Genomic DNA, 23,604 nt, shown 5'->3' on the forward strand with positions numbered 1-23,604 from the left:
GGAGGGGCATGGTGGTGATCGAGGCCCGCATTTAGAAGGGAAAATGTTCTCGCTGCAAACATCGGACCCCAAAAGTGGGGTCCTGTGCTTAGCACTGCCGAAGGGAGAGTCAGGTGCCCACCCTCCATCCTCTATGCCTCCTCCCGCCCCCCACTCATTACAGGGTCAAAAATATAAGATACAAGCAGCTCCAGACTGGGTGAGGGGCTCAGCAGCTGCTACACACTTGTGTTCCTCTCTCCTGAGCTGTCCGGTTTACAGACAGGCCTCATCCAGACACCGTTTTTCAGACCTTTTATTTGAATTCATGACAGTGATGGTTAGTGATAGTGATTGAGATGCCTTATGGAGAAGTACCCCACCCTCTGTGAAGAAAGAGCCAGGCTGTACCATCCACCCCACTTCTGATGTTAACACATAGCTGGTTTAGGGACTGTCCCAAACTAGCAGAATCAAGGGAAAGGCCAGGAGTCCAGGCAGGCCCCATCCCCAGTGCCAAGCCTTAGAGCTGGCAGGCACTGGTGAATGCTGCCAACCACGTGGTAGACCACTAGGTTCTCTTGTTTTCCCTTCCCTTTTCAAATCCCACAATTTCCTGTTGGGGAGAAGCTGTAATTAATTCAGTTCAGGCATCAGATCCCAGGCAGAGGCACAGCTGCTGGGATAACTCCAGGAAAACCTGGAAACCAGTGTTTTTCCAATTAGAAGGATTGTGGCATAAACATTTTCTGTGAGTTATATTAAAACCAGATTTCTTAAGTCAGCTGCCAAGGGAAGAAGGTAGAGCTAGACTCCCTGCTGCTGCCCAGCCCTTGTTACTCCCTGGGAGGTCGGCCTCCCACTGTAGCCAGACTGGGGCGATCCTGGATTTGGGGGCGATCCTGGATTCGGGGGTGGTTGAGCTGCCTTCTCAGCAAGTTCTGCACCTGATAAAGCCCCAAACTTCTTGTTTCAGTGTCCGGGGAGATAGGTAAACGGATGATAGCGCAAACTGAGGAGACGGATGACTCAGGATGATGGGGAAGGGTGGGAGATGCAGGTTAGCTAGCTAATGTTCCCCCCTTTCAGTGATTTACAGGAGATGTACCCCAGCTTGGTCATGAAGTTGGTTTGCTTCCACTGTGCGACGCACTCCTCAGAAATTTTAAAGTCAGCCTGGATAAGAAACAAAAAGTGATTATAGTGATGATGATGGAACTGCAAGAAAACAAAGACTCTCTTACACCACCAGAGTGTAAACTGACTTAACTTTTCTAAGAGCTCCCATCTTTTGACTCAGGGAAACCTGAAATATTCCTGGAGGCAAAAATGACAAAATTGAAGCTGTCTTACTTTGGGCACAGCAGGAGAAGGCAGGTTCCTTGGAAAAGACAATAATGCTGGGGAAACAGAGGCAGCAGGAAAAGAGGAAGCCCAAGTATGGGATGGATTGACTCCATAAAAGAAGCCGAAGGCGAGTCTGCAGGAGCTGTTGTGCACAGGACACTGTGGGCATCACTGATTCATAGGGTCACTGGGAGTCAGAGCCAATTCAATGGCACAAAGTTCATTTTAGGGACTTAGTTTAAGAAAATAATCATGAACAAGAGAGAAGAACTATGTACCAAGACATCCATCATAGCATTCTAATAGTGTAAAACAGAACCACCTCAAAGTCTAATAAGGGTAAATAATTTAGTTAAATAATGATAATTATGACTCAATACTATACAATAAGATCCCCCCTCAGTATTTAATAGGGAAGTTTTTCAGGCATCAAGTTTTAAAAAAGAACATATGGTATGACTCAAACTGTAAATATCTCTGTACAGAAAATATCCAGAAGGAAATAATCACTAATGACATTTTTCAGTATCTCTAGGTCAGTGGTCAGCAAACTGCGGCTCACGAGCCACATGCGGCTCTTTGGCCCCTTGAGTGTGGCTCTTCCACAAAATACCGACTTCTGCACATGGGCCACAAAGTTGTTTTTTTTTTTTTTTTTTAAATATATTTTTTATTGATTTTTTACAGAGAGGAAATGAGAGGGATAGAGAGTTAGAAACATCGATGAGAGAGAAACATCCATCAGCTGTCTCCTGCACACTCCCTACTGGGGATGTGCCCGCAACCAAGGTACATGCCCTTGACTGGAATCGAACCTGGGACCCTTGAGTCCGCAGACCGACGCTCCATCCACTGAGCCAAACCGGTCAGAGCGGGCCACAAAGTTTTAATCACACTGTATGTGCGCGCCCACACGTGGTATTTTGTGGAAGAGCCACACACAAGGGGACAAAGAGCCGCATGTGGCTCGCGAGCCGCAGTTGGCTGACCACTGCTCTAGGTGATAGGACTATGGGTATTTTGTTTTCTTCTGTATTTTATACATATCTACATGAAAATATATTTTATAGTCAGAAAAAAATCAGTGATTCATAAAGCCATCCTGGAAAACCAGAAAGGAGGGAGGGATGAAGCCAGTTGGCACATACAGCAGGCTGGAGAAGTAGAAGTCACTCGACATGCCCTCCAGAAAACCTTTGTTTAATTGAGGAAACAAGTTATGTTAGTATGTGTGCTGCTGAAGTGAGCACCAGGAAACCAGTTATTAACTAGAAAAAACCAAACATTAGTGTTGGTTCCATAAGGAGAGTGAATTTTTGCTGTTTTATTCACTGATGCAGTAGCCCAAGCACCCAGAACAATGCCTGACACATGTTAGGGACCCAATATTTGTTGAATGAATGAACTCAAGGGTCACAGGGGCAGGCCACACAGGAGTCAGTGCCCCAGAAGGGGAAGAGAATGAGTGCTCCAAGATCAAGGTGGTGACAGTGACCCTGGGAGGGTTTGATCCTGGCTCCAGCACATGTGGTGACCCTGTGTGGCCTTGGCAGGTATCCTGCCAGGTAAAATGGGGACTGTCGATCACAGACAAGATTCAAACGAGGAACTGTCTGTGCCTCAAGGAGCCTGTCGGTGCTCAGACTTGCTCCTTAGGCACCTCGTTCAGAAAGGTCTGGAATGAAGAAGGAGGAGCAGCTTAGATGCAGAAAGGCCCAGCTGGAAGAGGGCAGGTTTGGATTCAGTACAGAGCAGTCTGGGGGACAGTCCAGGCAGCCCAGGTAAGAGGGAAACAATGGCAGCTTTTTACCTGCAACTTCTTCTTTTCTTTTTTTAAAATATATTTTATTGATTTTTCACAGAGAGGAAGGGAGAGAGATAGAGAGTTAGAAACATCGATCAGCTGCCTCCTGCACATCCCCCACTGGGGAAGTGCCCACAACCCAGGTACATGCCCTTGACCGGAATCGAACCCGGGACCTTTCAGTCCGCAGGCCGACGCTCTATCCACTGAGCCAAACCGCTTTCGGCTTACCTGCAACTTCTCAAAGACTTTCTTCTTGGGCTTGAGCTCGTCATCTGGTTGGCCCTTCTCATAGCCCTTCACAAACACTCGCTCCCCAGGAGCCGAGCCTGCAGGAGGGTCCAGAGGCTCAACCTTGCGGCTGACCCCTTCCCTGGGAAGACACACAGGACAAGGAAAGAGTGAAGCTACGGGTTGCCTCCAGCTGCCATGAGATCAAAGCATTAGAACCTCCACATGGAGGCCCTACTGGGATTTCGGGGACATCATCAGGGTTGGGTTAACCAGGGCTAAACTGAAGTCCTAGGTCAGGAGAGATACCAAAATCTGGGCTCTTCGGGAAGGAAGTATGACATAACAGAGAGAGCAAGGCCTTAAAAGCCCATCAGAACTGGATTGAATCCTGGCTCCACCTCTTATTAGTGAGAGGTGGGCATGTACACACTGCTTTGAATCTTCCATTTCTGTGTTAATAAAGTTAACTGTAGGTAAAGTGCTTCATTCATAGTACTTGTACAAGAAGTAATTCCTCCATGCACCACCTTTGGGCCAGTGTTCTCATTCCACCTGGCATGTGGAAGGGCATCGCATGGGCCAATCCACACCCCCCCCACACACACCCCACCCCAAGTCCTCACTTACATAGAAGCACACAGAAGCATGCCTTGAGATTCGATTCCTCGCATCTTCTGGGGTTTCAGGTTGCACAGCACCACCACCAGCCTATTCTGCAGTTCCTCCTTGGGCACAAACTGCACCAGGCCGCTCACCACAGTCCGTGGCTCTGCTTCCCCCACATCAATCTTCTCCACATACAGGCTGTCTGCATCTGGGTGCTGCCAGCAAGAGATGTTGGTCCCAGAGTGTCACAATGGAATAGATCATGGGGCCTGGTGAACCCTCTGGCTCCAGAAGGGGCATCTACTCCCTAGAGAAGCTCTTGAGGGACCTTCTAGTACTCTCTTTCAAGGTCCCAGATAGCAGACAAGAGATCGGCCTTGAAGGTATATTCTACTCTCAGCGAAGAGGTGGGATTTGAGTAAAATGAGTCTAATTACTTATGTAAGAGGTGGAAGGAAACCCTAAGAGATGAAATGGCCTGGACTATCCACAGCTGCACCAGATGAGTCCTAGGTGCAATGGCAGATGGAGGAGGGTACTGCTGGTGTCACCATCTGAAAGCGCCAGCAGCTCTCAAAGTAGTTTTGGTGGCTGGGTCTATACAGTGAAAAGTCAATGCCGGGAGGAGAAAAAGCCCAAACAAATGGTCCCCACCACTGGCTGCATAACCTGTGTCTCTGGAAAAGGAAAGTCTTTCTTCCTTTACCACTTGCGCGTGCTCTCTCTCTCTCTCTCGCTCTCTCTCTCTCTCTCTCTCTGTGTGTGTGTGTATTGGTGGTGGGGGTTGGTTTGGAGACAGAGTGGCTGGCCTAAGGAAATGCAGCTAGTCCAGACAAACTGGTAGAGACCAGGTAGGTTCATCAGACCAGATTTAACGGATCAACAAGTTCCCCCTGACTAACATCTGCCCCCCACTGAGTTCCTGGCTATGTTTGGCTGCATAAGGTCTGGAGGCAGCGAGGGAAAAGCCTGAGGCCTGGAATTAGACACCTGGGTTCTGACTTGCAATATGATCTCAGGGATGTTACTTCCCATCTCAGGCCAGGTTTCCTCCAGATGGAAACAGACAAACCTGACCCCTATCTGCCTCTCTGGAATGTAGTGAAAACGAGTACCTTGTCCACACTGATGACTTTCCCCACACGGATATCCAGTCGGGATGGGACGACCTCCTCTGGTTCCGAATTCTTGGCAGGGCCTTTGGCAACTGGCTCTGGGAATGAGAAGAACCCCAAGGGGTCAGAACTGTCCTCTTTCCCTATGGGAAGCCAACTGCTGATCCCACCAAAGGACACTAGCAGCCTTTCTGCAGAATCACCAGAATCCAGCCACCAATTATACGTTCATCTATCTATCAAATCATTTAATCCTTCTTATTTAAATTTACTGGAAAGATTTACAGAATTATATATTAGTCATGTTGGATTTCATGTAAGTAGCAAACTGAGGACCTGAATACTTTTATAGAAACGTGAGAGTCCTGGCCTCTATTTTACAATAGTCCAGACTTTTCTTTCCTTTTTTTCTTTTTTTTTTTTTAAATATATTTTATTGATTTCTTACAGAGAGGAAGGGAGAGGAATAGAGAGTTAGAAACATCGATGCGAGAGAAACATTGATCAGCTGCCTCCTGCACACTCCCTACTGGGTATGTGCCTGCAACCAAGACCTTGACCGGAATCGAACCTGGGAGCCTTGAGTCCGCAGGCCGATGCTGTGTCCATTGAGCCAAACGGGTTAGGGCCAGACTTTTCTTGATCAATTACATTTTACCTTACCATGAATGCTACTTCTGAGCTATATCTTCTTTAAAACAGGGTTGTGATACAACCCTTTGAGGAGTAACATACTAGATTTTCATCTATTCTTACTCAGTTATTAGGCGGGAGGAGAGGGGAGGGGACAGTCGTAGCTCTGCCACCTTTAGGTGCTTCCATTCATGTGCTCCACATGTAATTACTGAGTCTTTTCTGAGGATTGGTTGGCCAACTAAGAGCCAGTCAGAGGCACATGGAAGGGAAGTGAGTGACTCTAAAGATGAGCTTCCCTGAGAAGCTGTGCAGGCTGGGACTAAGCAGTTGTGTCACCGTCATGGTCTAACTGAAGAGGACTTAGTGAAAGGACCCAAGGACAGGTCTTACACCAGCATCTCCCAGCAGTGCTGGTACAACAGGACACAGTCACTGCTCACTATCCGCCAGACCAAACCCAAGATGACTCAAGTTCCATTCCAGGAGTCAACAGGGTATGACATTCTTACACTTCAGACCCTCTGGCTTCTTGGGCCCTCAGTTTAGGACAGACCTCTTTCTGAGGCCCACGGACAGGCTATCATTCCAGATGATGTCACCCCCTCAGGTCCTTACCCCCCCCACTGGCCTTACTCTGCTTCGACGGATCTGGGTAGGCAGCGCTGGACAGTTTCTTCAGTGCAGGGGTATTAAACTTTTCCCGGATGGGATCCAGCAACTTGTTCAGGGCGACTTCAACAGAATTCTTTAGGTCTCCAGGGTGTACAACCTGCAAAAGTGTATGAGGCCTGGTAAGGTACGACACTGGAACAGGGCAAAGGACACTGGACACCTCAATCTACTAACTAATATTGTCTGTACAGGATGCAGGGAGCTTCCCCAGCACAACCAGAATCACCTTGTGAAGCTGGTAGGGCAGAGAAGGGAATAGGTCCAGAAAGGTTATCTGACTTGTCCGGGGCCCAGGTCTCTTATTTTTTTAAATATATATTGTTTTTTGATTTCAGAGGGGAAGGGAGAGAAATAGAAACATCAGTGATGAGAGAGAATCTTTGATTGGCTGTCAAATATCTAAAAAATGGGGCTTAAAGGCCCTTAGATCTCAGGGGTCACCGAGTCCTTTCTTCCATTTGATGCCCAAACCCTCCTACAACATGGTTCTTTGCCTGAACACCTCAGTGGTGGGGAATGCAAGGTCAAGTGAAGCAGCCCTGTCATTGCCACAGAATTGAGGTCGTTAGAAAGTTTTTCCTGAAGCTGAACCTAAGCATGCGTCTCTGTGGTCCCCTCCCGAAGTCCTGGTATAACCCTCTGGTGCCACAAGAATAAAACTACCCTAACCCAGGAGAGTCCTTCATGTAGCTGAGGATGACTGGACCCATACTTGCTTTTCAGCTAAACATGCCCAGTTCTTTCAGCTGTGGTTTTGAGTGTGTTGCCTATAGTGGCATCCTTCCTCTCCCGACGAAGACACCCCTGATTATCAAATAAGCTTCTTAAGATTGAAGTCCATGCGCAAGCCCAAATGTACTCAGAACAATGGAGAACTGAATGCATTACCAGCTCCCTGGTTCCGGGATCTACATTTCTGATGATTAAGGCCAAGACTCACACAGCCCTATCACATTGCTGACTCAACTTCAGAGTCAACCAAAACTCCCCATTTCCGCCCATATACACTATTATTACATCTTCCCTTTATGAACTGTCCATGCCTGCAATGTCCCGCCTCACCTTTTAGACTCTAGGCCAGCGGTTCTCAACCTGTGGGTCGCGACCCCTTTGGTGGTTGAATGACCCTTTCACAGGGGTCGCCTAAGACCATCCTGCATATCAGATATTTACATTATGATTCATAACAGTCGCAGCATTACAGTTATGTAGCAATGAAAATAATTTTATGGTTGGGTCACAACATGAGGAACTGTATTTAAAGGGCCAGAAGGTTGAGAACCACTGCCTAGGCAGACCAAACCACTGTGATTCCTTCTATACTATGCTGTTTCATCTTACCATGTCTTTGCAGTTTATTCCCTCACAGATGTCCTCATGAATTCCTACCCCTCAAGTGAAATAGTGAATGCTATCCCCTCTACAAAGATTCCCAGACAGCCAGTTAATCACTTCCTCCCATTTATTTCTAGACCATGCATATATCGTCACTGGGCAGTAAGACAGGAAATATTTGTTTATATGCCTGCTTCTCCTACTGGATTATGCACTTCGTGAGGATGTAGTCTTCTCTGTATTGCCAGCCCCCAACGCGGTGCCTAACACATGGCCACCGAGTAAGTCTTGCTAAACTGGTGAAACAAATAGTATCTTCTATTCTGTCCTTTTATATTTGTGTCTCCTTTTTTTTAAAAATATGTTTTTATTGATTTCAGAGAGGAAGGGAGAGGGAAAGAGAAACATCTATGATGAAAGAATCATTGATCAGCTGCCTCCTGCATGCTCCCTACTAGGGATCGAGCCTGCAACCCAGCCATGTTCCCTTGACTGGAATCGAACCCAAGACTCTCCAGTCCATAGGCAGACACTCTATCCACTGAGCCAAACCAGCTAGGGCTTGTGTCTCCTTTTTGAGCCTTGATTTTGTACCTGTCCTTGAAATGCTTCCTCTTGGTTTGGCTCTTCATTCCAGGTTAAGTCCTTTGGAGAGTGATTGGGGCACCAATACTTTAGCTTTGTGCCGTTTGCCCATCTAATCTGTCAACCATCTGAATCCTCACCTAATCCATTAACAATATATATATATAGCCCTGGAGAGCATACAGAGTCAGAAACCCGGCTAGGACAAGATGGAGAGGTCTGTCAGAATGAGTTCAGTGGGGCCCTGGCTGGGTGGCTCAGTTGGTTGGAGCATCATCCTATACACCAAAAGGTTGTGGGTTTGATGTCCTCAAGTGGGGCATGTATGGGAGGCAACCAATCAATGTTTCTCCCTTACATCGATGTTTCTCTTTCTCTCTCTCTTCTTCTAAAACATATCCTTGGGTGAAGAATAAAAAAAGAAAGAATGAGTTCAGTGGGGATTATGCCTCCTCTGGTATTACCTCATTGGCAAAGTCCTTTTCCAGGTCCACGTAAGCTGTGTAGGTTTTGTTTCCACCCCATTTTTCATCTCGAAGGATCACAAACTCTGTAAGAAAAAGGATTACACCAACAAATTCACTGCTAATGGCAGAGTCAGCATTCCTAGCCCAAAGATATGGGTATCTGTTGTTTCTGTCATACATGTTATTTTGAACTTTATTACGTGGTGTTTTAATTTTTAAAATTGGATGTGTGGCCATGTTGTATACCCAACTAGCATCCAAACTCAAGGGGAAGGATTGTGTCTTACGTTTCTTTTTATTCCTCTAGTTCAGTGGTCGGCAAACCGCGCCTCGCGAGCCACATGCGGCTCTTTAGCCCCTTGAGTATGGCTCTTCCACAAAATACCACGTGCGGGCGTGCAGGTACAGTGTGATTGAAACATCGTGGCCCATGTGCAGAAGTCGGTTTTCGGAAAGGAGATAGACGAAACAAGTATACAAGACGAGTGTGGATGGGAGAGTTGGAAGGGGTCGACCTCAGCCAACGTACCTCAATCAGATTGAGGACGTTTTTAGCAAAGGCCAGCTTAGGAGTACCCTAATTAAGTTAATAACAATGTATCTACCTATATAGTTTAAGTTTAAAAAATTTGGCTCTCAAAAGAAATTTCAATCGTTGTACTGTTGATATTTGGCTCTGTTGACTAATGAGTTTGCCGACCATTGCTCTAGTTCATGCTGTGCCCCCACCCTCATTTTATCATCGCTACCCACTGCACTTAGAACCTAACCTGGTAACAACACATGGACAACTAAATGGAATTTCAACTCCAACCATTATTAATATTTGTGAATTCAGAGCAGAGAACCAGGGAAGCCATCCCTGGAGGAAGACTGTGACAAATCACAAGTATGATACAGTGTATGATCACAAGTATTATCACTACTAGTTCTGCTCTTTCAGCCTGGGCCTCTGAGAAGAACACAGGGAGTGTCTTACCAGACTTGAGGGGGAAAAGGACATGCTTAATGAAGGACAGAACCCCATTGTTCTCCACATTCCCTGGCTCACAGAAGGCCTTCTTCAGTTTTTTCTTCACATCCTCCTTCCGATCAAGGAGATCAATCTTGGACTCCTAGAAGCAATGGAAGGGAAGGGGACCTCTTGTGGTTGAAAACGAAAATATGCTCAACTAATGTGTGTACTCTGAACACAGGCTTGAACTGCACAGATCCACTTATACGCAATTTCCCCCCAATATGTACAGTACTGTAAATGTATTTTCTCTTCCTTATCATTTTCTTAATGACATTTTCTTTTCTCTAGCTTATTTTATTGTAAGAATAGAGTATATAATACATATAACATACAAAATATGTGTTGATTGACTGTTATTGTTAAGGTTCCCAGTCAACAGTAGATTATGAGTAGGTAAGTTTTTTGGGAGTCAAAAGTTATATTTAGATTTCAACTGCATGGAGGGGAATGTCGGTGCTCCTAACCTCCGCATTTTAATCTTTTAAACAAAGACTTAAAAAAAATTATGAGACTATGTCATAAGCATCTCTGAGTGGCTAGTCTTCACTTATAATTTTTATGGTGTATTATATTTCCAACTATTAGCGACAACGTAATTTATATAACAGTTTCTAAACTTTCGGATTATATCCTAATTGTTACAAATTATACATCATACTACAATGAACATCTAGCAGTTTTGTTTTTTTTTTGCCTTCTCTAAGATTATTTCCTTAAACTACCAAAAACTACCACGCCCCAAACTATTTTCTGAAAGGGGCATACAAATTGACATTGCCATCAGCAACGTGTGGTGATACTTGTTTCACAACAACCACCAGCACCAGATATCATGAATTATCTAGAGCTTTTCCTTTTTAGGGTAACAGAATTTGTTTCTTATTCTATGAGTGAGATCATGCTCTTTTGAGTTCAGTAGTCACCAAATTCTGGTCCACATATGGCCGTATATGAATCACCTGGGGTGCTTTAAAAAAATATAAATTACGGGGCTCCACCTAAACCTCATGAATCAAAATCTCCTGGGGTTGGGCCAGGTATTATATTTTTAAAAAGCTCTGAGTCATTCTAATGCATTCATGTTTGGGAACTGCTGTTAGTACCTATTTCCAGGATTAAAATATGGTGAATGTCACCAATAGGATGAGTAATGTATATACTTAGAGGAATAATTGAGACATGGAACACTGTAACTTGAGAGAAAAAAGAATGAGTATATTCTTTTAAAAATAATAACAATTTCCATGCATATATTTATTCATCTCTGATCAAAGAACTAGATGAACGCCCAAACACTACTTCAAACAGAATCATGTAGTACGATTTAAAAGAAAATACAGATTCCTGAATTGTTTCCCAGAACCACTTTATCAGAACCTAAGAACAGGGTCTAATCAACTTTAAAACAAAATTTCCTAGGTGATTCTGAAGATCAGCCATGTTTGGGAACCCTGAACGCAACCTTCCACATCTCTGGGATACCGTCCTCTATTCCAGCGGTTGCCAACCTTTCGGACCTCACAGACCACTGGTTGGCAACTGTTGCTCTATTCTGTACCCTTAGTGAACAAAATAAAAGTGTACATTTCTTAAATTGGACTTTTACATGTTAAAAGACAGCATATATAGCATATTAATTATATCAAACATCACCCTAATAATCAAGACGCTAGTTGGTGAAATGCAACCACAGCCATCTCATTAATAAGGCTGAATTTTATCACAGTTCTATGAATAAAGAAATTACTTTTGCTTGAGCTTTTTATCAGTAGCAGTAAAACTTCAAAAATCATCAGGACTGCCCTAACTGGTTTGGCTCAGTGGATAGAGCGTCGGCCTGCGGACTGAAGGGTCCCAGGTTCGATTCCGGTCAAGGGCATGTAACCTTGGTTGCGGGCACATCCCCAGTAGGAGATGTGCAGGAGGCAGCTGATCAGTGTTTCCAACTCTCTATTGCTCTCCCTTCCTCTCTGTAAAAAATCAATTAAATATATTTTTTTAAAAATTATCAGGACTGCTTCTGGGTCCTTCGATACTCAAGAACCACTGGAATTAACTAATTTAAGATTACTTGTAACTCAAGTATTTGAGAATTCTAGTTAGCTAAGTTACTCTCCTTTTGAGTCCTTAATCTCTTCATCTCTTACTGCAGATTTCTAAACTCAAGTCAGAGTTGTCACCTACCTCTTCTGAAGAACTCATTTTGCTACCAGTTAATCCTGGAACCATAGGATTCATCAGATGGACCCGTTTTGAGTATCCAAGTGCAGGGAGATACTGAGGGGTTAGAAAGAAACAATGCAGATATTAGGATAAATTCCTCCTCAGCACCCTAATCTCATCTAACTTGGCCAGCAACTTAATTGTTTCATATATTCCTCCCAATCTCTTCTGTCCAGGGAATGCCAACTTTCTTAATTGAAAAAATATTTTTATTGATTTCAGAGTGGAAGGAGGGGAAAGGGAGAGAGAGAAATATCAGTGATGAGAGATAATCATTGATTGGCTGCCACCTGCATGCCCCTACTGGGGATCAAACCCACAACCCAGAAATGTGCCCTGACTGGTAATTGAACCGTGACCTTCTGGTTCATAGGTCAATGTTCAACCACCAAGCCACACCAGCCAGGCCCAAATATATAGCTTTCAATGGTGATCATAATGTAAACAAAGTCTCCCCACCCCGCCAAGCTTTTCTATTAGTATTACATTGTGAGGCTAATGGATTTACTGTCCCATCATCAACAACTACAAAACCTGGCAATACCTAAAATAACCATTTGTAGGCATGACAGTAAGAGGTGTATTGCTACACATCTTGAGACAAAGGAAAGCAAAGGTGACCACACGCTCACCCTGGCTTTCCCTGTGAGGGAATATTTCTCAAACCAGGTGCTGAGAAAAAGGGACAAAGCAGAAAGCAGATGTCTGACTAAGCTGAGACTGATGTGTAGGGCTGTCAAGGAGGCTAGGATTTGGGAAGAGTTCTAGAGAGAAGGGATTCCCCCCCTCTAAAAATCTAAGTCAAAATTCCCCACTGAGACTCATGGCTGTGCATGCATATGAAGAGACTCCAGAAAGCCCAGCAGAGAACAGGTTCCCGAGGCTGAAGACCTGAGCAGAGATTTCAGAGGCTGCACAGTGCTGGGTCTCAAGACAGAGGTTGAAATTTAGGTTCAATCAAAATAGTGAGGGTTTTGTGAACACCTTGAAATTTCAGTATGAGACTCAAGAAAAGCCACAGCCTAAGAATAAAAACCACATCAAGAAAACAAGGGCAAAACTGTAATAGACCTGTTCTAACAAAGTCTAAAACCATCCCCTGACAGGATTAAGGTGATAAGTCAGTAACTTAACAGTCTACAGGAAACATATTACTTTATAAACATAATCCAGAGCCTCTATAACGTATCTACGATGACTCCAATACAGTAAAAAAGTACTAGAAATGAAAAGCAGAAAAAAGTAACTGATAGTTAAAATAGTCAACAAAAGCAGAGTCACAGACCTTCCAGGTATTGGAATAAGCAGATCAAAGTGTCAAAATAATCATGGCTAGTGTGTTAAAGGGAATAGAGGAAAAGGAAAAGATGGATAAGATGGATAAAAGATGGAGAGCTGTAAACAAGAATCGGAATGTATAAAGAAGAATCAAATGGAAGTTCTTTTTTTAAAAAAAATATATTTCTTTATTGATTTCAGAGAGGAAGGGAGAAGGAGAGAGATAGAAACATCAATGATGAAAGAGAATCATTGATTGGCTGCCTCCTGCACACCCCACACTGAGGATGGAGCCAGCAACCCAGGCATGTGCCCTTGGCCGGAATCGAACCTGGGACCCTTCAGTCCGCAGGCCAATGCTCTATCCACTGAACCAAGCTGGCTAGGGCCAAATGGAAGTTCTAAAAAGGCACAACACAATACTGAATAAATTCAACAGAAGATAGGATAAATAAACTTGAAGAAAAGTCAATAAAGGATATCCAAACTAAAGCACAGAGGGAACAAAGAAAGGAAAACAACAGAATATTAGAGGTCTAACCTATATGTAACTAGGGTCCCAGGAGAAGAGACCGAGAATAAGACAGAAGCAATATTTAAGAAAATAATAGGGGGCAATTTTCCAAATTTGATAAGCATGTCAACCCACAGATTCAAGGAGCTCAGCAAAATCCAAGCAGGATAAACACAAAGAAAACTTATAGCAAAAAAAAATTTCTCTGATTTTCAAATTGTTGAAAATCAGAGACAAAGAAATAACCTTTAAAATTGCCAGAAAAAAAAAAATATTATCTAACACAATGACACCTATAGGTGGCTCTTCAGTAGAAATTATGGAAGCCAGAAGCAATGGGACAACTCTTTAAAAGGCTAAAAGAAAAAAAACTGTCAGCCTAGAATTTATACCCACTGAAAGCAAAAGAAAGATATTTGCAGATAAAAGCTGAAAGAACTCATTACTAAGAGACCTCACTACAAACACAAAATACTAAGGGGGGCTCTAGACTAAAGGAAAATGATCCCAGATGGAAGCCTAGAGACATGGAATTGCAGGAAGAAATCAAGAGTATCAGAAAGGATAAGTAATGGTTAAGTATTCATGAAAATTGTTTACAAAACAATTATAATAAAGTCTTTGGGATTTAAAGTATAAATGAAAGTGAAACGTATATAAAAATATAGGTTGTTGCATTGCTGAAAAGCGCTAAAAATATCTAACTTAAACTGTAATAAATTACAAGGATACATGTTACTTCTAGGGCAGGAATGGGCAAAACTTTTCTGTAAAGGGCAAGATAATAAATATTTTAGGATTTGTGGGCCGCACATATAGTCTCTCTTACATACTTTCCTTTTTTTTTTTTAATAACCCTTAAAAATACATAAAAACTGCCCTGGCTGGTGTGGCTCAGTTGGTTAGAGCATCATCCCATACACTGAAAGGTTGTGGGTTCAATTCCTAGTCAGGGCACATATCCAGGTTGTGGGTTCAATCCCCAGTTGGGGTGCATGCAGGAGGCAACCAATTGATATTTCTCTCTCACATCGATGTTTCTCTCTCTATCTCCCTTCCTCTCTCTCTAATAAACAATATTAAAATATATATTTATAAAAATTTACATTGTAAACATTTCCCCATTCACTAAATATATCGAAAAACAATTAAAAAATTAAATAATATTCCAATGTGAGGCTTTATTATAATGTATTAACCAATCTCTTGTCATTTGATGTAAATTTATTTCTAGATTTTTGCTTTAAATTAATAATATGATAAATACTTTCATACATAACTCAAGTTGCATTTTTAAAATTATTTCCTTAGGCTAAATTTTTATAATTATTAGGGCAAAGGGCAGAAACATTTTAGTGCTGTCAAACCACCCTCCAGCAATTTCCACCAGCAGTGTTTTCTCTCCGCCCTTGCCAATGTGAGGTTTTGAGATGCTTACAAAAATACCAACTGCTTCTCAAAAGCTCTTTTCAACTTACTCAAGCTCTTCCCCAGAAAAAAAACTCTTATGGGCTTGTACTAATTTCCTCCTTTAAGCACTATTAAACCTCATCTTAGAGCTGAGTGATTTATGTAAAATCCTGAGCAAACAGACCAAATGCTCTGGGGAAGAACAGCAGTGCCTTTCCCTGGAAACTGAGCTGTTTGCTTGGTCATTAACTGAGATACTGAACAACTTTCGTACTCTTTCTACCTTCAGTTTTCCCATCTGCAAAACAAAGGAAAATAATACTTAACCATACAATTTGGCTATGAGTGGTGGGACTGGCATGTTCAGCATATCTCTGAGGCTCAAAAGAAAAAAGACAGAAAAGAGGATACTAACCTTCTCTGCAAAGGTGAAAATCTTTCTCTGATCAACGCCTCCAAATTGGGCATCTACTTTCAAATATTCTTCATCCAAGGCCTGAGGAGAGAAAACACGCGAGCATCAACTCCTACTATATTTCTTCTACATGCATCTAGGTCATCAGAAACTTCTGACCAGTCATGTCAAAGGTACCCTCTGCATAATGAAGCCTCCGAAAAACGTTAAGTAAGGGGCAGAAGAAAGTGCTGAGAGAGCTCAGGAGAGAAAGACAAGGCTAAACTAGTAAACAAAGACTTACTGTCACTTAATCCATGCCAGGCCTAGTGTCAGCCCTGTGGATGCAGAGATGAATCAACCCCAGACTCAGCCTTCAAGAACCAGTTACCCAGTTGAGAGAAGAGACTTATAAACAGATAATTTTGTCATGCTAGGCGCCTAGCAATATCCCTGACAGTGAGTGGTTTTAAGGAGGGGAGAAACCTGGCTACACCGTAGAAAGATCACATCAGTAAGAGGGCAAAGCATGGAATGGAGGCCTATGAGTTGGAGATAAAGAAAATATCCGGAAGGCTGCTGTGAGAGTCCAGGTGAGAAATCATGACGAATCAAGTCAGTGGGGATGTAGAGCAAGACTGAATTTAAGAGATTTTTTAAGAGACAGAATTGATAACATTTAGTGTCTGATTGGATGGGGGGAAGAGTAAGGATAGGGAGAGAAAGATGAGCAAGCAGGAAGAATCTAGAATAGCATTGTCCAAAAAAATTTACTGTGATGGTAAATGTTTTATATCTTTGCTGTCCAACCTGATAGCCATTAGTCACACAGGGCTCATGAGCAACTGAAATATGGCCGATGTGACTAAAGAACTAAAACTTTAATTTTTAATTACTTAAAAGTGAAAACCCTAACCGGTTTGGCTCAGTGGATAGAGCGTCGGCCTGCGGACTGAAAGGTCCCAGGTTCGATTCCGGCCAAGGGCATGTACCTTGGTTGCAGGCACATCCCCAGTGGGAGGTGTGCAGGAGGCAGCTGATCGATGTCTCTCTCTCATCGATGTTTCTAAATCTCTATCCCTCTCCTTTCCTCTCTGTAAAAAATCAATAAAATCTATTAAAAAAAAAAAATACTGCCCTGACGGTGTGGCTCAGTGGTTGAGCAGCGACCTATGAACCAGGAGGTCACAGTTTGATTCCCAGTCAGGCACATGCCTGAGTTGCAGGCTCCATCCCCAGTGTGGGGCGTGCGAGAGGCAGCCGGATCAATAATTCTCTCTCATCATGGATGTTTCTCTCTCCCTCTCCCTCTCCTTTTCTCTCTGAAATCAATAAGAATATATTTTAGAAAAATTATTATTTTTAAAATCCTCACCTGAGAATATTTATTGATTTTTAGAGAGAAAGAGAAACGTTGATTTGAGAGAAACATCAATCAAATCCTGACTGGGGATTGAACCTGCAACCTTTTGGTGTATAGACGATGTTCCAATGAACTGAGCACCTGGTGAGGGCTAATTTTAATTACTTTTAACAGCCATATATGGCTATAACTAGAGGCTATCACAATGGATAGTGTAGATCAATAATGTCTCCAGGTTTAACCATTGGAAAGATCACTTGGAGGTGACAAGGGAGGAATAATTTTCTTACATCAAACATTATATGCCAAAACCGGTTTGGCTCAGTGGATAGAGTGTCGGCTTGCGGACTGAAAGGTCCCAGGTTCGATTCCGGTCAAGGGCATGTACCTGGGTTGCGGGCACATCCCCAGTAGGAGATGTGCAGGAGGCAGCTGATTGATGTTTCTCTCTCATCGATGTTTCTAACTCTCTATCTCTCTCCCTTCCTCTCTGTAAAAAATCAATAAAATATATTTAAAAAACCAAACCAAAACAAAACATTATAGAAATATATAAAGAGCCCTAGCCGGTTTGACTAAGTGGCTAGAGCATCGGCCTTTGGACTGAAACGTCCTTGGTTTGATTCTGGTCAAAGGCACTTCCCCAGGTTGTGGGCTCAATCCCCAGTAGGGGGCATGTAGGACGCAGGCGATCAATGATTTTCATCATTGATGTTTCTCTCTCTCTCTCCCTTCGTCTCTGAAATCAATAAAAATATATTTTTTTAAAAAGAAATATATAAAGAAAAAGTTGTCTATCTACATATTCATCCTGCTTTCCTAAAGTAACCAATATTAACAGCTTGATTTGTATTTTTCCATCTTTCTCCTTGTTCATATAAGTGTGCACACATAAAATAGGATGAGCTTGTTTTGTTTAATGGAAAATAGGATCATACCTAAAACTTATTTTCACACATTGCTCTGAAATTAATTTTCAAGAGATTGTGGTCAACTTAAAGGTTTGTGAGATGAGCAGTGTTTTTTTTAAAAATATATTTTTATTGATTTCAGAGAGGAAGGGAGAGGGAGAGATAGAAACATCAATAATGAGAGAGAATCAACGATAGGCTGCCTCCTGCACACCTCCTACCGGGGATTAGGCCTGCAACCTGGGCATGTCCCCATGACCAGAATCAAACCCTGGACCCTTCAGTCCTCAGGCCGATGCTCTATCCACTGAGCCAAACTGGCTAGGGCAGATGAGCAGTTCAAGGACAGATAGGTAGGGGAAACTTACAACTGAAAAAGTCAGAGGGTTTTAGGAGATGGAGGCAGGTAGGAAGGCCTACAGCACTGTGAAGGAACAGCCAGTGCATCAGTTTAATTCGGCTGAGAGAGAGGTTTCGACCAGTGTTTAGAAGCAGAACAGAAAAGGTCCCCGGGCAACCCCATCCCTCGTAAGTACCTGTAGTCCAGGGTACAGCAGACCACTCAGCAAAGGGTGCTCCACCTGCTTGACCACCTCAGCTCCAGCTTTCTTGGCATCGTGCTGTGTGACCACAGAGGAGAGTCTGTATACATCTAGCGTGTACTCTCTGAAAAGGAAAGGAAGAGTAGACAGCTAAAACCAGGCCCAGGCCTCAGTTTAACCCGAAAGCACATTAGTTCACTCTTCCAATCTTAAGACATTTCAAGAGAGCTAGTAGCTTTTAAAATGTGAGTGGCCCATCCTTTCATTCAAAATACTACTTCATCTTTATGTGTTTGTTTGTTTTTTTAAAGATGGCTTTTATTAATCTTCACTTATCTCTTGAAATACTGCTTCTCAGCCATTTCCCTCCATCCTCCTCTTCTGGAATGCCTTTTGAATAAATATCAGAATTTCTCAATCTATCTTCTATGTCTTAAGAATAGTGTACCCATTGCTCAGTTTAAGAAAAAGGACCTAGTGCCCGGCCAGCGTGGCTCAGTGGTTGAGCATCAACCTATGAACCAGGAGGTCACGGTTAGATTCCCAGTTAGGGCACATGCCTGGGTTGCGGGCTCGATCCCCAGTGGGGGGCGTGCAGGAAGCAGCTGATCAATCATTCTCTCTCATCATTGATGTTTCTCTCTCTCTCTCTCTGAAATCAATAAAAAAATATTTTTAAAAAAGTAGGACACAAAATTATATGTATTCTAACATTACAAACATGAATAAAACGGACAATGAAGCAATAAAAGTTGTTGGGAAGATGATAAGTAAAATATTTTTCTTTTACACTTATCAATATTTGCTGAGCCTGGAAGGAGAAAGGAAGGCTGAATTGTTCATCATTGTTCTCCCATATGCTGTGAGCTCTAGAAGGCCAAGGACTTTTGTTATGATTACACTTATATCTCCAGCAAATGGAGATAATATACCTAGGCATTTACTAGTCAGTACATTTTTAATGGATGAATTAAAAGGACAAAAGGAATACATTTTTAAATGGTAAATAGGTAGAGCCAAACAGCTTCTAGTCCAAATTTAAGAGTGCCTAGCCTCCACAGACCTGTAATTAGCAAGGAGCACCAGAGCCATGAGGAAGGCGGATGAGCAAGCACTTACTTGCTGAGCTGGTAATCAGTGCCTTTGATGAACCTGAGCTTCTCCAAGGGCACACCAATACTCTCCAGCATTGCCTTGATCACATTCTCGTAGTAGCTGGTTCGGAGTTCTAGAAGTTCCCATGGGGCTTTCATGTTATCCAGGTATGCATGAAGGTCCGCAAATAGAATTGTTACCTGGACATGAGGGATAAGGAACCAGAAAAATGTGAATTTGCCTGAGGACCTCTCCCCTGCCCCTACCCTGCCCTTGTTAAGTTCCTCTTTTGGCCATTCCCCCAGGGCAACTACTTGGTTTAAATATTAGTGCTTACCTCACATCCTGCTTTCAAGAAGTCTGCGATCTTAGACATAGGCACGAAGTAAGCCACATGTGGCTTGCCTGTGGTTGCTGTTCCCCAGTAAACTTTAAGTTCCCGATCCTTCAGTATCTCCTTCAGCTTCTCTTCCCCCAGAACCTCCTGTTGTGGAAGCAGAAGAGCTGGTTTAATGCCGGTGCCCCACCTTGCTCATCCTTTACCCTGTGGAAAACAAAGGCATGTGTCACTGGGGGTCCAGGCTCAGAGCTGGCAGGAGGTCCAGCCATGGTCCCAGTAGAGAGTGAGAGCCAATCTAAGTTGGTGTTGCTAGTACCACTCCAGTGAAATGACACTGATATTAGGGGAATGGGGCATGTCCCCAATCGCATCTTCCCATCCAACTACCTCTAACTCATGCTCCCTTCCTTTCAAAGCCAACGTCTTAAAAAAGTTATCTCTTCTTCCATTTGAGTTTGAATTCCAGGCAGCATTACACCATTGGAAATGCTCTTGCTAAGATCATAGATGGTCTCCAAGTTGCTCAATTCAATTCTCACTCCCTTCCTGAAACTCTCCTCTTTTGGCCTCTTCTATTTCATTCTCTTAGTTTTCCTCCTACTTTGGCTGCTGGGTCTCAGATTTTTTTTGTATCTGTTCTTCTCCCTAATCAGGAAATATTAGCAATTCTTGAAGCCCTACCTCTTCTCACTTTACATTCTCCTTGATCTCCTTCAGTGGCTTCAATTACTACATATGAGCTAGTAACTACCAGATATCCTGCTCACACCCATGTAAAGAACTGTGTACTTTTTTTTATCAACCCAGTTTATTCAAACTCAACGTGTTCAAAATTAAAAGCTCATGCTCTCATCTTTCCACCTTATTCCCCAACCATCCTTTTCATTTATAGTTTCACCCCTAGTTCAATAAAGGTACTATTTATTCATCAAGTTGCATAAATTACGCTGACACAGCTTTTAAACCCTTCTACTTCTCTCCATCTCTATCCCACCACCCTAGTCTAGGCCACCATTAGATTACAGCAAGATTATTACTATAGCAGTCTAACAGGTCTCCTATATCTACTCTCTTGCTCTCTCTAATCCAGTCTCCAAAAGCCAGCCAGAGACATCTTTAAAACCCAAAATTTGATGAACTCATTTACCTGTTTAAATACTTTAATAATTTCCTTTTGCCCTAAGATAGATTGGCAAAACCTTAATAGGCTTGGTATGCTACAGATAAAAAGAGGTTTTAGTGTTTGTTCAAGTGATTGTTGGGAGGGCTGTTGGAAGCCATGGTGACAAAAATGGTTTTGCTGGTTGGATTTATCTATTAAAATTGGACTTGTTAAAATTCTGTGTTCCAAGCTGATTGGAGGTTGATCCTGTATCCTCCAAGCCCCTGACTTATTTGGACACTTGGAGGGTTCTTACTACCCAAGGAAAGGTCATATCTCTTACCCTTTAAGACAATGCCATTGGCTTTGTATATCCTTTGTTCCCAACCAGCACAATTTTATGGACAGAGGCTAGGAAACAAAGGATCTGGCTAAGGGGAAGCATGCAGGAATCTCTGGTTAAGATTAAGTTATGAGTGGAAATAACTCAAATGTCCATTAACTGATGAACAGCTAAACAAAATCTGGTTTAATCCATGTAGTGGAACATTATTCAGCCATAAAAAAGGAATGAGGTTTTGACAGGTACAACATGGGTGAACCTTGAAAACATTATGCTAAATGGAAGATGTCAGATACAAAGGCCATATTTTGTATGATTCCATTTATGTGAAATGTCTAGAATAGGCAAATACATACAGATATAAATTAGTGTTTCCCTGGGGTTGGGGGGCGGGGAGGAATGGGAAGTGATTGCTAAGGGGTATAGGTTTTTTGAGGGTGATGAAAGTATTCTGGAAATAGATAATGGTGATAATAGCACAACTTTGTGCTACAATAACCCACTGAATTTTACACTCTAAAAGGGTGAATTTTATGGTATGTGAATTGTATCTCAAAAAAAAAAAAAAAAAAGAGAAAAAAGGCTGTGACCTAATACTGCTCTTGGAATAAAATCCCAATTTTATTTTCATCTATTATTCTATCTATCTATCTGTCTATCTACCTATTTCTTGTTACTCCTCGTCCGAGGATATTTTTCCATTGATTTTTAGGGAGAGTGAAGAGAGAGGGAAAGACAAAAAGAAACATCGATGTGAGAGAAACACATCGATTGGTTGCCTCCTGCACAAGCCCCGACCAGGGCCCAGGCCGGGGAGAAGCCTGAAACCAAAGTATGTGCCCTTGCCTGGAATCGAACCCGGGACCCTTTGGTCAGCGGGCCCAGGCTCTACCCATTGAACCAAACAGGGTAGGACTAACACCCCGATTTTAGAAGACTTACAAGACCCTCCAAGACCTGGTCCCTGTACCTCTCCTAAACACACAAGTAAAATGTATAGTATGTTAGTTGGTGATAAGTTCTACGAGGAAGCAACAACAAAAAAAGGCAGAGCAAGTGATACAATTGTGGTGGCAGGCGATTTGTTATGTAAATCAAGTGCTTCGGGAAAGGCCTTCCAGATAAAGGCGACAGTGGTCAGAGCCTGAAGGAGCCAGGGAAGGGGCAGTACATATACAGACTAAGTGTGTGATCTGCACGGGGCTCACTCTACTCCAGCCACGTTGGCCTCCTATCTGAACCAGTGTTTTTGCTCGCCTCTGGGTCTTTTTTATTTTTTTAATTAAATATATTTTTATTGATTTCAGAGTGGAAGGGAGAGGGAGAAACGACTAGAAACATCAGTGATGAGGGAGAATCATGGATCGGCGGCCTCCTGCACGCCCCCTCCCGGGGATCCACCCCTGACCGGGAATTGAACTGTGACTTCCTGGTTCATCGGTCCATGCTCGACCGCTGAGCTACGTCGGTGAGGCTTTCCTCTGGGTCTTGAGCTGTGTTCTTTTTACCTGAAATGTCCCACCCCCACCCCCACTCTTCCTCTGGTTAACTCCCACTCCTGCTGTGCCTGGGAAGAGCAGGAACGTCAGCGAAGAGGTGACCTGCAGCTTTCAGGATGCGGTTTAAAGCTCACTGCTTCAGTCTTCCCTGACACCCCAGGGGTCTCCCCTCATTTCAAAGTTCCGTGTATAGTAATTTACAGTACCTTCTTCAACTGTAATCAAGTGTTTGGATTACAAGCCATTTTTAACGTCTGATTCCCTTCAGACAAACTCTGGGTGGGCAGAGCCTTGACGTATCCCCACTACCTAGCACCGCGCCTGGCACATAATAGGGTGGGAGTCCGTATTCAAAGTCTAGACTCTGGCTCAACACAGGTAACTGCACACAGGAGGTGAGCCCCTGGTGGCTTCTGTGGTACCCAGATAACTGACTGACTGACGGACGGACGGACCCGCAGTGAGGCCTGCAGGCTCGCTCACAGCTGCTCTGGCGCGGAGTCCCCGTCCCCATACACTTAGGATCTCGTAGTGGGGTTCAGGGTCTCCGAACGGTGGGTCCTCAGTTCCCAACAACGCGTTTCCAACTCTAAGGCCTGACCTGAAGGTTCCGGGTGATAAGGTGCAGCTTCTCTTCTGGGCTCAGAGCATCCCCCATGGCTCCGTCGCCCTTGTCTTCCGGGCTCAATCCAGCACTGCGCCCTTTCCTGGGTCTCGGCCTCGGCCGCCGCCGCCGCCGCCTCGTGCCGGGAAATGTACTGTCAGGTTGCATCAGCTGAGCTCGTCGCTCGG

The 23,604-nt window shown here is 43.4% G+C and overlaps 1 protein-coding gene across 2 annotated transcripts; it reads right to left on the bottom strand.

Moving 5' to 3' along the window:
• Positions 1 to 279: 279 nt before the first annotated feature.
• Positions 280 to 23,602, bottom strand: YARS1 (tyrosyl-tRNA synthetase 1). Of its 2 annotated transcripts, none has more exons than XM_036349328.1 (13): positions 23,414 to 23,602; positions 19,866 to 20,012; positions 19,553 to 19,728; positions 18,428 to 18,557; positions 15,639 to 15,719; positions 11,983 to 12,075; positions 9,760 to 9,895; positions 8,778 to 8,863; positions 6,355 to 6,490; positions 5,086 to 5,183; positions 3,992 to 4,185; positions 3,362 to 3,503; positions 280 to 1,155 (listed from the first exon to the last, which is right to left on the bottom strand). In XM_036349328.1, exons 1-13 carry the CDS (start codon positions 23,582 to 23,584, stop codon positions 1,045 to 1,047), a joined length of 1,701 nt encoding a protein of 566 aa, XP_036205221.1. In that variant the 5' UTR covers positions 23,585 to 23,602; the 3' UTR covers positions 280 to 1,044. The 2 variants fall into 2 exon arrangements, with proteins under 2 accessions (XP_036205221.1, XP_036205222.1); XM_036349329.1 differs by having other exon boundaries at positions 19,866 to 20,072; positions 23,414 to 23,552.
• Between the last annotated feature and the right edge of the window lie 2 nt (positions 23,603 to 23,604).

Source organism: Myotis myotis, unplaced genomic scaffold, assembly GCF_014108235.1.
Source record: "Myotis myotis isolate mMyoMyo1 unplaced genomic scaffold, mMyoMyo1.p scaffold_m19_p_2, whole genome shotgun sequence".
In the NCBI taxonomy this organism is placed as follows: Eukaryota; Metazoa; Chordata; class Mammalia; order Chiroptera; family Vespertilionidae; genus Myotis; species Myotis myotis.